Source organism: Phaethon aethereus, assembly GCF_964289735.1.
Source record: "Phaethon aethereus genome assembly, chromosome: 4".
Lineage (NCBI taxonomy): Eukaryota > Metazoa > Chordata > Aves > Phaethontiformes > Phaethontidae > Phaethon > Phaethon aethereus.
This window is the reverse complement of record NC_138578.1, coordinates 70717182-70734882: the sequence shown is the minus strand read 5'-3', so window position 1 is coordinate 70734882 and position 17701 is coordinate 70717182. Positions and strand designations below refer to the sequence as shown.

At 38.6% G+C, this 17701-nt stretch overlaps 1 protein-coding gene across 1 annotated transcript in view; it reads left to right on the top strand.

Moving 5' to 3' along the window:
* Nucleotides 1–204: 204 nt before the first annotated feature.
* The window catches only part of STX18 (syntaxin 18), a gene marked incomplete at its 3' end in the record, with an annotated part of 68264 nt that continues 50767 nt past the window's right edge, over nucleotides 205–17701 (top strand). Inside the window, exon 1 of the mRNA XM_081999739.1 lies at nucleotides 205–452. Coding sequence (XP_081855865.1) covers nucleotides 291–452 — 162 coding nt within the window. The 5' untranslated portion in view covers nucleotides 205–290. The remainder of the gene's footprint in view (nucleotides 453–17701) is intronic.

Below are 17701 nucleotides of genomic sequence, written 5' to 3'. Positions count from 1 at the left end.
GGCAGGAGGCAGCGCCTCTCCCAAACCCCAGCACCGGCTGCCCGGGCTCGGCGTTGCACACCGCGCCGCGGCCCAGGCGGGCTCCGCGGAGGCTAACGAGGAGCTTGGCCCCGCCGCCGGACGGCGCGGCAGTGAATTAAACCGGGAGTGCGGAGAAGGCAGCGTGGGGACGAGGCCTCCTTTGCCCGCCTTCCGCACCCCCCACGCAGGGCGGAACGCGCCGCGCGGGGCCGCGTTGCGCGGGGAAGAGTGCGCGGCGGCACCGGCCGGCGGCGGAGGGGCGGGCTGCCATGGCGGTGGACATCACCCTGCTCTTCAAGGCCAGCGTGAAGACGGTGAAGACCCGCAACAAGGCGCTGGGGGTGGCGGCGGGCGACAGCGCCAGGGACGATCTGCTCAAGCGGAGCGCTGCCCGCTCCAAGAGCGACTTCACCAGCCGGGCCCGGGAGGTGGTGAGTGTGGCGGCGGGTACACGGGCCCCGGGTTGGGGGTGGGGAGGACGAGCGGCGGCCGGGCCCGCCGGCGGCCTGCGCTTGACGGTGCCCCGTCAGCGGCCCCGCCTGGGCGCCGCCGCGGGCAGCCCGGCCTCCTCGCCTCCGCCTCGGAGCGGGCCGCCGCGTCCAGCCCTCCCCAGGGGCCCGGGGCGAGCGAGCGGGCCCCGGAGTCGCCCGCAAACAACCCTGGGGCAGCTCTTTCCCACACGGATGTGGGCTGGCAGGGCGGGAGCGCAGCGTGAGAGCCGGGAGCCCGGCGGCTGCTGTGGCGGCTGGGGAGGGCCCCGCGCCCGCCTGCCGCCTGCGTTCCCCCCGGCGCGGCTCCGCTCGGGCGGGGGCCCGCTCCGCGGCAGGGGCCCGCAGGGCGGTCCCGGGGGGCTCCGCTGGCCGCGTCCCCTTCCTGCGAGGGCTGACGCTTCTAATCGTGCAAAACCGGCTCTTCTTCAGTCCCTGCCGCGGTCGTGCACGCGTTCAGACGAGTATTTCCTCACGCCAGTTGCCACATAAGAGAACGCTTCCATAGCAAATACGAGTGTAAGCGTTTGTAATGTTGCATCGTATATGCTGTCTCTGGTATTATTAATTTTTTTTTCTGTCCCACAGTGTGGCTGTAAAGTGCCAATGTATGCAAATTGCATGTAAAAAGGGAATCAGAACATTTTAAGACTTGAAAAGGCAAGCACAGAGAAGTTAAGGAATTACAGGGCTGAAGGCTGACCAGCATTAATACAGTCCTCAATCCACTGTCATGCTGTAAAAACGCATTTATTGAAGATTATTTTCCTCCATACTGAGTAAAAGGCAGGGAAAAAAGTCTGATACCAAACCAGGGTTTGAATAACACACATTTAATAAGGTACTGCACCATATTTTTGAAAAACTACAAGAAAAATACTCCTCAGTACCACTCTCTGAGGAGACAGGCTTACGGAACGCATATGCAAGCTGAGGACTAAACAAAGAATGCACAAGTAACCTTGTTCTGTCATTTTCTAACTTAGAATCATTTAGTTTTCAAGCACAGATATTAATGTCACATTTCTGTGCTCATTGTACTTTCCCAGTTCTGAGAGAGAGTACTTAAAACCAACTGTGTTTTATAACACTTGATGTTTGATGTTCAGTAGCTCAGTGAATGCTTTGAGGCCTAAGCAGAGAGTGTCAAATTGGGTACCTGTTAAATGAACATACAACTATTAACCATTACAAAAAGTTGATTTTAGTGATTTGTCAACTGGTATGACAATGGTTCTATGGTAGGGATTGAACTGCAGTGATCAGACCACTCCATAAAACTACATTCAAGGTCTTTGTCCATGAGATCTACCTTTTTTCCCCTCCACTGCATCTTCTGATTTTAACTAAAGATATTCCACATCCTGCAGTATTAGAGAGAACAGGCTTCTTCAGTCTTACTCCAGAGCAGGGCAGCCTTTTTAATTTTTTAACACAAGTTGTGTGTGTGTAAATTCCTAGATTCTAAATAGGATTGAAATTTTGTCATGGCATCATGTTGACATTTATCTGTGTCATCAACACAGGTACAACTTTTAAAACTGCTATGCAGAACTCCAGCACTTGGGCTGATGCTGAGGGCAGGTTGTTACCCTATAAGGGTTTAGCACTAGATGGTGTTTGGATACTTTGCCAGAGTGTTTCACAGTTATTTGCAGTAGCAGAGGAAGCAAGAGGAAATCTGAGGTTTTTAGGTTCCATTCTAGATACTCTTATAGCCACAGACTTCTGTTCATTCCCTCTGAAGCTTTTTACCTTCTACTCCATTGCCTCCAGTACTGTCTGTGCACTTCGTTTACTCCTCAGTTTCAGTGTCTATATTCCAAATAATTTATAGCCTCACACTAGGCTCACACCCACATCATCTTCCTTTCTAGTCTTTTCTCTCTTTCCTTCCCAACACCAATGCTTCCTTGCTTTTGCTTCCTCCCAGTTTTGGTTTTCTTTCTTAAGTTCTGTTCGTACTCAAGTCTAGTCTCACCTTCATCTTCTTCTCATTGTCCAGCCATAGTCCTGTGCAGTGATGGTGTGCTATAGCTATGTTTTTTCCTCCTGTCTTAGTCCTTTGTTTCACATCTACTGTTTTCTGCTGGCCCCAGTCTTTTCTGTGAGCCCTTCGTCCTTTCTGAGTTTTCTTGAGGCACTGTCTAGGCAACAGAAAGAAGGGCAAAGAAGTGGATAAAAGTATCTTGTTTAATTAGAAGAGCTTCAAGTGAAGTAAACAGCTAATGCCAATGTGGATGAGCTGAACAGTCTGAGGGGGAGAGTGGGTTTAATTAATGATACTTACATAAACAATGACTTTGGAGAAGAAGCCAAGGCTAAAAATGTGTTGCTGAAGCATGTCTCAACATGATTTCTATCAGCATGCTGATCAGCGAGTGGGAGTGTGCCATGGTTTAACCCCATGGTTTAAGCTGGAAACCAAGCACCATGCAGCCACTCATTCGTTCCCCCCTGATGGGATGAGGGAGAGAGTCGAAAGGGTAAAACTGAGAAAACTTTTGCATTGAGATAAAGACAGTTTAATAGGTAAAGCAAAAGCCACTCACACAAGCAAAGGAAAACTAGGAATTTATTCACCACTTCCCATCGGCAGACAGGTGTTCAGCCATCTCCAGGAAAGCAGGGCTCCATCATGTGTAATGGTTACTTGGGAAGACAAATGCCATCATTCCAAACATCCCCCCTTCCTTCTTCTTCCCCCAGCTTTATATACTGAGCATGATGTCATATGGCATGGAATATCCCTTTGGTTGGTTGGGGTCAGCTGTCCCAGCTGTGTCCCAACTTCTTGTGTACCTCCAGGCTCCTCGCTGGTGGGGTGAGGAGCAGAAAAGGCCTTGACTCTGTGTAAGCACCGCTCAGCAATAGCTAAAACATCCCTGTATTATCAACGCTGTTTTCAGCACAAATCCAAAACTTAGCCACATACTAGCTACTCTGAAGAAAATGAACTCTATCCCAGCCAAAAGCAGCACAGAAGTGATTTAATTTGATCTAAAAACAGACTGCTGCCAGAAAGGCAGGTATGCTGAATTGCTGCAGTCTGTGGGAAGCTGAGGAAGGCTTTTTGTGTTTGGGACTAATTTGATAGCACAAGGATGTTGCGAGGTTATCCAAAGCCAGTGTAATGTTAGTTGCAGAGATGGCTGTTGCTGGTGATATTGTTAAACTGTGACAAAACTGATCCATTTGCCTGTGGAAGCTCTTCTAAATCAAAGACGACTGTGATGGCCATGAACTTCTGAAAGGATTTTCTTTGCCCCAGCATTGACCCATCACTGTTTATTTGGTTTGGGGTTTTTTGGTCTGTCAGCTGCATTGTAGAACCATTGGATTGTCTGATACGTAATGAAAGATGACTAATGCTGTGTGTATGGTGAATGTTTCTGGCAGTTCTCCACCTGTTCGCCAGTTACATATTGACTAGGACCAGGTAAGAAATGATTATTGAGGGATTCCCTACAAGAAAGCTACAATAACAGTGACAGACTTTCCATTGCTTGTAATTTATAAAAGACTTAGAATTCATTATGTATATGTTAGTGCTTTTTGATCAACTAAAACAAAAGCAAATTTTTCTTTTTTCCTTAAACTATTACAGTGATATGGCTATTTAAAATGTAGTATGCAGGGATATTAAAGTTTGTGTGTTTGGTCATACTTTTATAGGTTTATGTAGTTCCTTGGTATGGCATCAGATTTGAGATTAAGATGAGTTAATATGCGAAGTGATTGAAGAATTTTAAGGGTTAGAGCAAAAGTATTTAAACCAAAAAAACTGGGCTTGAAGTAAATGCTCAGGGACAAACATAACCAGTTCAGATATAGCGTAGGCCCAGTTTATGTGACACTTGTTCACAGTTTTACTGTGGTCTTAAACCTGCGGTTTTGGATATTTTACAAGATTGTCAGCTTTGGAAAGTGTTTGGTACTTGAACTTCAGTCTCAGAACGTCTCAGTATTTAAGCCTGTCATATTACTTTTATTTATGGCAATTATGAGCCTTTGGGAATATCATCTGTCAAATATGCTTTTTTTCTTAGTTATTTGAAAATATTGAAGGAATGAGAACTTTTTATCATTGCTGGCTGTTCAATATGGGAGAAATGGAGTCACGGCTGATAAAACCTATTAAGAGAAATAAAAATAAATTAATTGTTAAGCAGAATTTCACCATGGGCTTGATTTCAGCTGTGAGTGAAATCCTATGTTTTGCTAGGGAGGTTCTCTTCTTCAAGGTTTTACAAAAAGCTAAAAAATGAAGTGCTGGAGCATGAATTCTTCAAAAGCAATACCGGACATATCTGAAAACATATCCTTGAGAATGGAAAATTTGAAAGGTTAAATGTTTCTAAGTCTTTAAATACAAAATTTCAGAATGATCAAATGTCTGTGTTTGAAGCTGTTGAATGCATACGGATGCCAGATTCATGAGAGTACAACATCTGTTACTCATATAACTTCTGTGTATGGATTCTGTAGGATGATTAACTGATTCTTCAAAACACTGGTATGATAGGCCAGTATTCACATCAAGAATATGTTTGGCTGCTCTGTACAAATGTAATGAGGAGGAAAAATCCCCAGATAAAACTTGCCTCCAAAACTAGTTCTTGTGAAAGCTAGAGCAAATGATGTTGAATATAAATTTTGAGCAAACTTTTTAATTAAAAGGCCACCTGATTTTCATAGTATACTTAGTATACTACTCTGCCTACACATAAGTTAGCGATAGCTGTTTTTTGGGGGTTTTTTTGGGTTTTTTTGTTTTTTTTTTTTTTTTAATTTTACATACTGTGAGTAAACCAGCCTTTTCATGTGTACCCGCATAAGTCCAACATATCTCATTGTTTGGATGCAGCCCACAGGATAATTCAAAATAGCATCACTATTAGAGGAGATGGAGAGCTCATGTTTTGTCCTTGGTCCCAAACATGGGATCTTCCTGCGCATCTTGGCACACTTTGGTATTTAGAGCATTCTCGTAGGAGAAAAAAGGGGTAGGGGTGTTTGTATATGGTGTTTACAATGGCTTAATCTTTGCCACTGTCACTGCATTAATAAAGCCTAAAAAATTACTTGGGGAATGCCCAAAGCAGTAGCTAGTCCCCCAAATTGACCATATAGGACCACCTTGGATAGCATGACATAACTATTGACATAGCACAATTAAAAGTGAGTAGTTTTAAACGTACATACTTTCTGATCCCTTTCAGACTATTCAGGATTGTTTGAAAAGGTACCAAGAATAAAATTCAGCCATCAAAATTGTGTAATGGGTGTGGTTACAGTATATAATCAGTAGCCAGTACACGGCGCTAATAGAGAAAGGCAAGTCTGCACCCTCACTGGAAAATTTCTAGGGGTTTACAAATAAAAAAAAGTTTGAAAAATGTTAGGAGATGATTAGATCTAGATTTCAAACAAAGGGTTCATTGTGCTTAATAACATTTTAGGATCGTAAGAAAAAGAGTTGGCTTGCAGGTCCACAGGCTTTTCCACTGCCTACTTTTGGATGTACAGTAGCTTTGGTGGTAGGCAGGTACCAATCTGCTGATGCAGGGAGCAACAGCATCCCTGTTCTAAAAGTAAAAGGTATATGAAAATAAAAATGCCAAGTATTAAATGTTTTATTGGAATATGACAATAATTACTATGCTGCTGGTTCTGAGTCAAGTTCAGGTTGGTGTCTGCAGAACGTATGAAATTACATCTAAGTTTTTGAAAGACTGAGAAATATCCAAAATAATGAAATAAACAGCTTGTCATATTACCTTTTTTATAGGATGGGACTTGTATTTGTCAGATCTAGAATAGACCTGAGTGGAGTTTAATCCTGAAAACTTCCATATCTGAGACTGGTACTATTAAAGTCCATGGCAGAGCACAGGCAGTGCATCAAAAACTGCATTGCCTCATAGTGAACTACTTGTGTTGTAGTTGGATGGCTGATACTAACCAGTGCTATGAGGAAAATGGCCAAAAATGCTTACAGTGGTGTGCTTTATTTTTTTTTTGTTGTTTTTATACTCAAAAAAATTCTAACCTGATTTACTAAAGTTAGTTTATATGATCGTTTTGACTCTAATGATTACATAAGAATAACTCCCATGAGAGAATATTTGGATGCAAGGGAAATATATACTGCTTATGGTATAGCCAATTATAGTTTTTATTAGAAATTAATGACTGTGCCAAATTTTGGACAGCAAGTGATATTTCAGTTTACCTCTTAATATGTAATGAGAGGTAAGTTCTAATAAATTTGGCCTATAGCTGAGGTCATTAGAATGAATTCTGACTTCTCCCTTGTACAGTTACTTTTTTCCTCAAAGTTCACTGTTGATGCTGCATTTTGTGCTTGTTTACATGCACATGGGTTTCCTTCCCCCATTTACTAGGCAGAAGATACAATTCTGAATTATACTTTTTTTAAATGAGGAGTTACAGTGTACTGCTCTTTAATATTTCAGATTTATCTCTTCCCCTCTGGAAATTATGGTTAATGTTATTTTTTTATTATGATCATTTATTGTTTTTACATCTCACTTCCTTCATCCTTGTTAGAGAAGAAATTTAGCCTGAGAGATGAAAGGGAAAGAACTTGATCATTGTAATTAGTAGAGGAGAAACACATAAAAAGCTGGTTAAGGAAATAGCAGAGGAAAGCATTGGGGTGTTTTTTTTTAAGATTTTTGGAGAGGAATGAAATGCTGACCTTGTTTAATGCAATAAGATTAAATGCCAAATCACTAATGTTCCCCATGTGATGCTTCTGATTTTAGCAAAACTCACATCAGTAACAGTGGTGAGGGTGTAGGTTGGCCTTGGGGGAAGAGATATGAACTCATATTTTTGGAAATGTCTGTGCAAATGTCTGTCCTTGTCCCCCTCACCCCCCGCTTTGTTTGTTTTTAAGTACATTCTTAACTCCATGGGAATTATTTTCTGAATATAACTCAACAGCAGGATTGAAAGTTGGCTTGGAAGACAACTTTCCTGAGTTGCCTATTAGTTTTGTTTTGACTAACTGGACCTCATGAGGTGCTGAGGAGTCCAAAAGTATCTAAGGCTCCAGTTCCCATTCTGAGGATGTTGTCTTTGTCCTCACCTGCTTCCAGGTTGATCGTGGGTGGTTCTCTTCTGATTTACAGTTAGGTGTTGGAGAAATTGTTATATCATGTGGCTGATCACTACAAACTCTTTCCCAACTATGACTGCCCATTAAACTGATACTTCCTGTGAGTCTTGATTTGTCATCTTGCCACAAATAAGGATAAAATTTATGGAAGTTTGTAGTGCATATGGAAGTGGAAGAAAGCTGAAGTTTATCATATGTAGCTGCCTCCTTTTACTCAAACATAGGTTACATTAGTGTGACATCTGAAGAAGGAGAAATGCGGGCTTGGGGTGGGGTGGTGGCTCCTATGGCATCTGAAAAGCTGGGGAGATAAGATGGAAGAGAAAGACAACAGAGAGTGAGCAGGTTTAACTGGAAGAAAATAGAATGATGTAGGTTGGAGAAGAGACAGTTTAACATGAGAGGTAGAAATATGGGGGGTGGAGGGGGAAGGAAAAACAATGAATACCAGGGAATAATGTGGAGGTTATGATAGAATACATCTAAATAGGAAAGAAAGGAGGGGAAATGGAAGAAGGAAGAGCAAGAATGAAACAATGTTTACAGGTTAGTGAATTTAATTGATGCATTTATGCTTTTTACTGTTTCTCTGAGTTCTTTATGAAAGACTTTGGAGCAAGAGCAGCTCATTATTTTGAGTACTTTGATACACTGTCATCACTAGAAGCTTTGGGCTCTATATTTCTATTTTTTTAAACATAATCATAGAGTCTTTGGGTTGGAAGGGACCTTTAAAGGTCATCTAGTCTGATCCCCTGCAAGGATCAGGAACATCTTCAACTACATCAGGTTGCTCAGAGTCAGGTATTAACAGTGAGGACAAAATAAAGCTAATTTCTCTGGAAGTTAGTAACTTTAAGGTTCTGATTCTCCTCCTCCTCCCTTTTGAAGGTAGGACAAGTTTGGTGGATAGTAGCCCAGAGAAGAACTTACCTGTGACTCTTCCCAGCATCCTGCAGTTCTCATGTTATGTGTGCATGGTATATCCTGCTTGTTAAGTTAGGTAGAGAGGGGTGTTTGAAAAGTACTACTTTTATCTAGGCTTGGACTAATGAGTTTTCTTCTCTGTGACAATTAGCGGACAGAATTTCTGAGTTAACACAGGTGTTAATTGCTTTGAACTCTGAAGTGTATTGAAATATAAATGGGAGATATTGTAATTGGGGATGCTAGCTATGCTTCACAAGTGTTATCAGCAAAAATAGTTTAATCTCTCAATCTCAGGGAACAGGACAGCTATTTCAAAGAATAAAGATTTTGCAACTTCTCATAAAAATCGGTTTACAAGTCACTGCTTTCAATGAGTAGTACTAACACTTGTGTTTTTGCTAATTGGGTCTGGTTTTAGAATCATAGAGTAGTTTGAGTTGGAAGGGACCTTTAAAGGCCACCTAGTCCAACCCCCCTGCAATGAGCAGGGACATCTTCAACTAGAGCAGGTTGCTCAGGGCCCTGTTCAACCTGGCCTGGAACGTTTCCAGGGATGGGGCATCTACCAGCTTTCTGGGCAAATGGTTTTGGTCATCAGGGTTAGTTATTGCTGTAATGCTGAGCTGATTCCTTATGATTTTTGGTAATGAGTGGATTAAGTTTTTGTGTGTTTTGCCATAGACAAAAGGATATAATTTTTCAGTGACAGATTATGTAATTATATGCTCTATCTTTGAAACTTCAGACCGCTATGCTTGAAAATATTTTCCAGACTGGCAAATACTAAAACCTGGTATGATAGCTTCAGCAGTGAAAGCAATTAAACGGTGAAAATTTGAGGTATGAATAGTTTCCAGCAATTTGGGGAAAATGTTCTTTAGTGTTGAAAGTAGTACAATGTGATATAATTGCACAGAATTTTAAATGATGGATATTTTCTTGAAAATACAAGTTGCTGACTGTAGGTGGTGTGTCAAAGCTTTCTGTCTGCCAAAAAATGACATTTTATAGTGATAAGGTACCAACCTTGAGGTGTTTGTTGTCCCATGTTACTCTTTCATTCTGACTCTTCCTTCCCTTGTGATGGATGGTGGTGAGAGCAATAGAAAAGTGGATGTACTGCATCTGCTCAAATTTAAATCTTTTCCATTTCCATAAGTATTGTCCAGCACTTGAAAAATGCAAAAACAAAACAAAAAGCAGATACAGGTAAATGTAATCTGGCTTCCTGTCAGTCTTTGTTTTCCCACTATTAATAAATTGCTTGAGGTTTCCCGCTGGATATCGCCTTTTTTGATTGACTTTTAAACGGTTTTGAATGTGGATGTAATTATTTCATTTCTGCCATACAAGATGCAACCAACTGGTGTTTCCCAGCTCTCCACACCTCAGTTGGATAGCAAGTGTGAAATGGGGTTCCAGTGAATGTCAGTGGAGGTTCTCTGAGGATATTCAGAAGCTCTTAAACATTAAGTTCGTCTGTAGTTGAAAATAAGAGTAGGGGGTCTTGGTTTGACTCATAAGTTTATTAGAGCTCTAACATGGCATGATATTCTTATATTCTAATTAGAATTTTAATATGGTCATTCAATGAGTTGTTTTTTTTTTTTTTTTAAATGGGAAAAAGGTTGTCAAATGTTTAGCAGAGGTGAAAGTAAAATATCACTACATTTAGAAAACCAGAAATAATCTTGCTGCAGGACTTGTGGGGGTTTCTGGAGTAAAATACACACCTGAGGCCTGGCAGGTAAAAGAGGAGCTGAGAACGGAGCACCGGGTTGTATGGCAGCCCACCACGAGTGCGGTGGGGACTCACGCTGGCTCCGTGGCGGCAGCGTGCTGGGGAGTGTAAAGTAGCCGGAGTCCTCAAACAGTCTCCAGAGGAGGGGAAAGTTGATTAAAGGGCAGGAAGAGAGGGGAGTTTATCAGCAATGTGTTGAAACCAAGGTATTCTACAGAGTACTGATAGTTTGGGGAGGAAAATATACTTTTGGAGTTCTGAGTTGTTTTAGAAATGTTGTATTATCTGCTGGTTTAAAGATTGACAGGTATAGAATACAGACGTAATTGCATCATGCATTTTTTTTGTCTTGTCTATTTCCAGGTGGTTTGGACATTCTTACAAAGTAGAAACAATTTTGAATTCCCAGGCTTTTTGAGATTTCTCTTTCTTAAAGAAATTCCAGCTTTTCTTCGAGAATTTGTGGCTGAGCTAATGGTCTAATTTTTTCCCCCCTACCTTATCTTCAGTTTAACAAGTTTTTTTTCTTGCTTTTACTCTTGCTCTTTCCTGGAAAAGAAGCAAAACATTGTGTGAACTGCAGAGGAACGTACTGCTTACTCTGCTGACGCTTTATGTATAACATAAGGCATGTTATACATTATATCTGTCTTTTTTTATACCTAGTTCACTTATATTAAAAATAAATGGTAATAGCAAACTGACATGTGAAAGACAAACATTTAATGGTGATGAAAACCATTTAATGATTAATAGGGAAACAAATATTTATTGAAAATAAAAACCATGTCTAAAGGCTGTAATGCTGACTTTTGGAAACACTACCATGTTGTGGTATTTGCAATACCGTATGTCCTGTACAGTAGATACTATTTAAAATTGCTTGGGAACTGGAGCTTGCAATTGTGAGCTTGGAATGTCCTGCAGATAATTAAGTTGTGGTCAGGCTTTAGAAAAATAAAAAGTTCTCGAACTATGATTTTATAAACATACTACAATAACATTTCTTTATATTTAACAGTTTCTTATAGAAAGCTGATACTCTCACGAGGCATTGACTAAAGGTAAAACATCCAGAAAGAAAAAATATTAAATTAAAACTTCACTTAGGATGTTGACGGTTGGCTTGTAATATTAAACAGATGTGCATGTTCTTGGGATATTCTTCTTTCAGAACCTTGTTGCATACCTGTTTTCAAGTGACAGCTACAAATTTTTGATTAATTTAAAATTCTCCTTTCTTCAGTTTTCTTTGTTACATATTATTTTCTTCCGCTCGTTTCAGCTGGGCAGTGTGATGCATACTGTAGTTTCTGCTGTGATATTCAAGGGAAAGTGTTCCTTTATGTAGGCTTAAATTGAGGCATGGCTCATTCAACTATATAGAAGAATTATTACGTACATGCAAAGATTCTTGGGCACGATATTACCTTTGCACGTGTCAGTAGGGCATTTATCAATGCTGATTGTGGATATGGTAGGGCATAATGTGGTCTCCTTGGCTCCTAATAAATACTGTACATAGCAGTCGATACCAAAATAAAGAAATTTAAGCTTTTAAAAGATGGAAGTTTAATGAAGCATAGAGGGAATTACCAATTAAAGGAAAAGCATATAATACTACTAAAATGACAAAATGTTGTGTCCTGTTCTGGTATCAGCTTTTTTCAGAAAAATGGTGGTGGGAGGTTGTTTTGCTTCGTTGTTTTGTAGAAAAGAGCTACAAAAATAAAGTCTGAAAAATCTACATAGTGGTGAGAAATTTTTTCATCCTATTTTGTTAGGAGACATGATGACAAGAAAAAAGTCTCCAATTTGTTCTTGGATCTTATGAAAAAGCAAAAATAAGATACAGTGCTGAAAAAAGTACACATTATTTGTGGTGCGATTCAGCTGATCCTTGATTTGGTAGATTCTGCATCACTTAATCTCTAAGTCAAGTGCATATACTCCAAAATACATGTGGTACTTAACAAGTAATGCAGGAGTTAATGCATAGGGATGGCTCAGGAATTCCTTTTTACATATGGGACACTGATTCATACCAAAGCAAAGAATTTCATACTGGTTTTCCAAATCCCAGACTATTGCTCCAGTGACCTATGACTCTGATCAGTCTGACCTTAGACTGTGCAAATGTATGAATGTTCTGTCTTCATTTTTAATAATAAATGAACTTACAGGAAGCAACGTGTTAAAGTATTTCTAAAATAAAATAGCCATATTAGACTTAACAGGGTGCTTAATCTAGTTATCTACCACAAAAATTACCACAAAGTAAGCAACCACTTTTTAATGGATTTTTTTTTTCTTGATTTCTTCCTCACAAGTTTCAGAAGATGAATGGGTGTACACTTAAATGATTTTTTTTTTTTTTTTAAGACTCAAGTCATTAACCAATGTGAGGTATTCATTGATTAAATGATAGTATATTGCTGTAGTTTGCACACTGATTCAGGTTCATATATATGAATTGGCTATCTCCTTTCTTCGTTTTTTAAAGATTTGCATAAAGACACAATGGTATACCATAATGAGAGCAAGACTAGCTTGTTATAAGAATACACTTTATTTCTCTTAATGATGATGTTACTAAGATTTTTAGCTCACTGTGGAATACATTGAAGTATAGATGGGGAATACTTATGAGAGCTCAGATACTGTTTCTTATGTTTTTGAATATGATATAAAGGAGCATACAGCAAATACAGAAAAATATTTCTTAGAGATGCTCAAAATGTGGAGGAGAAAAAAGGAAAAAAAATAGCAGAGGGTTAATTAGTTGGTCTAAAATGTGACCTAGTATAACTTCTTAGATCGTATTTATTTTCTTCTGCATTATGGCACACGGAAGGCACGGTGCTGTGGTCTGGCTATTCCTTTAGCATGTCTTCACAATTTATTGCCTTAAAAATTACAGTAGTTTCAGGAGTGGTTTGTGGGTTCACACCATACACTTGGAATACTTACTAAAATTTTATTTTGTAGGGGAAATAAGACATGTACATTTTTTTGAAGGAAACTTTTTTTTTTGCTTATAATGAATGAAAAGAAGCCTTTTCTATATAGCTCTTAAAGATTGATTCTTATTTTATTGAATTAAGCATATGCACCCTATGTAAATTCTAATCTGAATATTATTCCAATTTTTAAGAAATACATTTAAAAGCATCCCTTAGAGATATGGGAAAAAAGATAACGCAAATGTTACATGGCTTTTATCTTTTGAGTAAATTTGCATGCTTGTTTTTGACACTAATAAGGATCAGAAGTTTACTTCAAAGACCTTTTTTTTTAATTTGTTTATATGTGGTTGTTACTGATGCTTTTATGTTTAAAAAAAGCCAGTATTACAAAAACCCACCGTTTGTTTGCAGGCATTTTATGGATTGAACTGTTTTGAACAAACTGGTTTGTGTCAGTTCTGAAAATATAGTGCAAGAAGTTTCTTCTTTCAGTGAGACTTGTTAGTTGTAGTGGGAATTCTGCACAACCTGCAGAGTAACTGTTATTATCATGCATCTTTCTGCTGGGGCTTTGTGGTGGTTGGTTCTGACTTCAGGTTTTGTCCCTTACGTGGAGGACTTTGAAAGAATATTAATAAAATGTTAATAATGGAAATTATATGAGATAACTTGCTGTGCTCTTAAGCCTCTTTGATTAGCACACTTGGAGACAGAGGGGAATTATATTAACATATTTCCTATTATCCTTATTACCAGTGCTTAAATATCAAATCTCTGGCAGAAAACTCTATAGGTGTCTGATCCTACAAAGATAATTGTTTGACTGAGGCTGTTGCAAGTGAGATGTTGTTGATTAAACACAAATGTATGTTGTAACAAAAAATACTTTCATATTGGAATTTTATAAGAAAGAAGATTGTTGTGATGTAAATAAACTGAAACTTTTGAATAGTAACTTGTTCAGAATTAAGTTTCCTGCCTCTTTTAAGACTATGAACTGAACTATTATGTTGCTTTCTGATTGCATGATGTGTTTTCTGCTTTAAATTGCTATTATGGTAGCTCTGAGAGTCCCTGAGAGCAGAGCTAGATATCCTTTGTGGAGCATTTGAACTTTTAACTAAGGAAGATACTTCAAGATGCAACATGAAATCCTGGTTGTACTGAAACAGGCTGCAGAGTTATGGTTGATTTAATTGAAGAAAAGATTTTGCAAAAAATTCTTGGCAGAGTGAAAGTTTAATGCTCGTTGTTTGTTCCACGTTTGATATTGTGAGTGAGGGAGAGGATGAAGGCTCAAATAAGAGAGTACAAAAAAGATAAGTCTTCTCTAGTGGTTTTTAGTATTTTTTTATTAAGGTATGTTCCTCATTTCTTTGTTTGTAGGAAGCGAATTGAATTTGTTGGGACTATTCATACGTTGAGAGCATTCTCAGAATATTCTGACAGATGTGAAGGAATGATGAATAAGGACATTTCTAATTTGTGTTATTTATTCGTATTTCCAAAGACATTCTGTATTCTAAACCAAAATAATTCTACAAATATTTATGCATAACAGTTGTTGGGTAAAACTTGCAATTTTTCAAAAAAGTGTAGTTTTGAAAATATGTACGAGTTGTAGCAATTAACCTACATGCACATTTGTAATGCTAGAAAATGGACAGCGTATTACATTCAAAGACTGGATCTGATAGACCCAAATTGCTTAAAACATCAGTTATTGAAGATGTCCCCCTGGGACTTTGAGAAACCATTTAAGAGATGAAAGTACATTTTGAAAAGTTTGACCTTACAGGCAATCATAAAATGAATCAAAACAGTTCTTTCCTCCCCTGAAATGTACAGAACCCATCTGTATCTAATCCAGTAATTATAGACTGAGTTCAATTACCTTTTCAAACTTGGAGCAGACTGGAGACTAGGCAGTGAACAAACATAGGGTTTTGTCTAGACCTCAATTGACCACAGTCTAAAACTTGAATTTATATGTAATTTTATTTTTAGCTTTGTTTGATCGTTTTTAAAGGATTTATTTTGCTACCTGGCTGCTAGATTATGCAAGTTTTTAGTTCTTGACCTAGTAGTGTTTACGGCTACATTTTTATTCCAGTGAAGTTAATAAAATGACACCAAGTCCTAAGAGTTTATTGGGTAAAAAATTTTAAAGGTAACAAAAGCGGGTTAACCAACTCTTTTGAATCTTTAATATTGCTACAATGAAATTATGAAAGAATCTGAACAAAATTACGTAACTCATTCTCTGTGTTTGTATTCATATATTTAATGTTCAGATTAAAAAAAAAAAACAACTTTGTTTTTTGCTGTTTTAGAAAAATGAACCCCAAACCTGCCTGACTGCAGTATCGCCAGTAGTTGACACAGATTAGAAACTATGCTGAAAATAGATTTTTTGAGTATTTTATTAATTTATTTCAGTTAGAGCAAACAGACTATCCATTGACCATACAGACAGTGTTAAAGAATACATACACAGCTACAAGTTGTAGCAGCTGAGTGTAGGGTATCCCTTTGACCACCAAGTTGAAGCCCAGGCATCTTTTGATATATCCCACAAGCTAAACAAACAACATAATATACATCTTGCTGAGAAGTATCTTGCACTGCATTCAATGTCTGATATAATAACATTGCCAACATGATGTTCTTATTCCTTATACGATGGTTTATGTGCAACCTTCACTTGAAAGGTGTTTTTTGCAATACAAGTTGTGTGTAGTTTGCAGAAACCAGCCGCAGCATGCAAGAATTCTGTTGTTACAGTAGTACACTTCCTATCTCTTGGGTAGCAGTGGAGGAACAGTAATTAAGGACAGAATAAACACTATATTTTTAACTTTTAATTGTGCGGTGTGTTTTTGATGGAATGGCATTTCTTGGCAAGTGAAGGCTATGATAATTGGTGCGTTTTAGTTTAACTTGCTGATTCTTAATAGTAATCAGTATTTTTTAGCAGTTGGTGTAATTAGTTAAGAATGTGGTTCATGATGACTTCCAAGTCAACACATATTTAGCAAATAAGGCATACTGTTCCAATAAGTAGTAAATTTGATGTGACAAGCAGGAATCTTTTGATGTTTAATTGGTGTTTCTTGTAGCGCTTGAAGAAAAACTGATCTTACAAAACGTTGCGTAACTGTAAAGCCGAGAGGCCCAAGAGATTGCATTGATTATTCTGAATGTATTTTTTCTCTATATTCTGTAAGCATGGGTCAAGTTCTCCAATATTAGTCTTCTGGGGTTTTTTTTTGTAGTGTATAGTAGTTTTCTGGATGGATGACAGTGTTCTGAAAAGTTAATATGGAAATATATCATATTTTCATAATTGTAATTTTAAAGCAAAATTTGTAATAGTATATGATGAGGAAATGTGGTAGGTTTTGGTATATAACATCAGTCTGTTTTTTTGGGTTTTTTTTTCTTTTTTTAAAAGGACTGTCATGCACTCAGAAGTCAGGAAATCCAGTCTTCAGTTTCAGTCCTTCATCAAAATCCTATTTACAAAAGCACTGAGAACATCTTGTTTCCTCTCTGCTTTGGCTCCTGATGTGGAGTTGAGAAGACCTTTCAGCTGTTGCTAATGGTGAATGTCATAATCTATTGTACAATCATATTTGTATTAGTAGATTTATCATAGAAGATAGGACTATATTCTGTCTAAAAACACTGAGTGCTTCCAATAAGGCCCCTAGCACTTATTTTTTCTCCTCTTTACCATAATGGCCAGTAGAAAGAAACAATTCACCTGGAAATTCTGGTAAAGTTTATGCTGCCATTCAACATACCACCTGGCTTTGTAATCGAAAGTAAAGACGGTTGATAGAAACTTCTGAATTTTTAATTTATGTAAAAGAATTTTGTTATAGCTTCGCAGGAGAAGGCTGCTACATGCAGGATGCTGAATCTGTTACTTGTGCTCCATTTCATTTTCTAGGGCTTCAGGGTTGCACAGAATTTCAGAAATGAAAGCATTTTAGACCAACAGCTAAAATGAGTGTGTTCTGTGAGTAAACTAAGGCAATGCCTTTAGTCTGTAGGTTACCTGAAATGAGAAGTCTAGATTTTGCATGGTGTTTAGTCTGATATGGCTAAATTTATTTCTGAGGTGTAGTGGCACTCCTCCTCTCACCTCAAATGCTAAGGCTGCTAACAGTAATCGTTAAGAGTAATGCCTGCTACAATAGACAAAAATGGTGTTAACAGTAAAAATGGAAAAATTACTGTTTCATATCTCCCTCAAGATTTTTCATGACCTGTTAACTCTCTGCTTGTCCCAAGTAAGGGTTGGTTGGTATGGTTCCACCCCTTTGCTCATTAGCAAAAGGATTTTGGTTTGTGTCTGTTCCATGAAACTACTAAACTTGAGTTAGGAAGTCGCATTCAACTA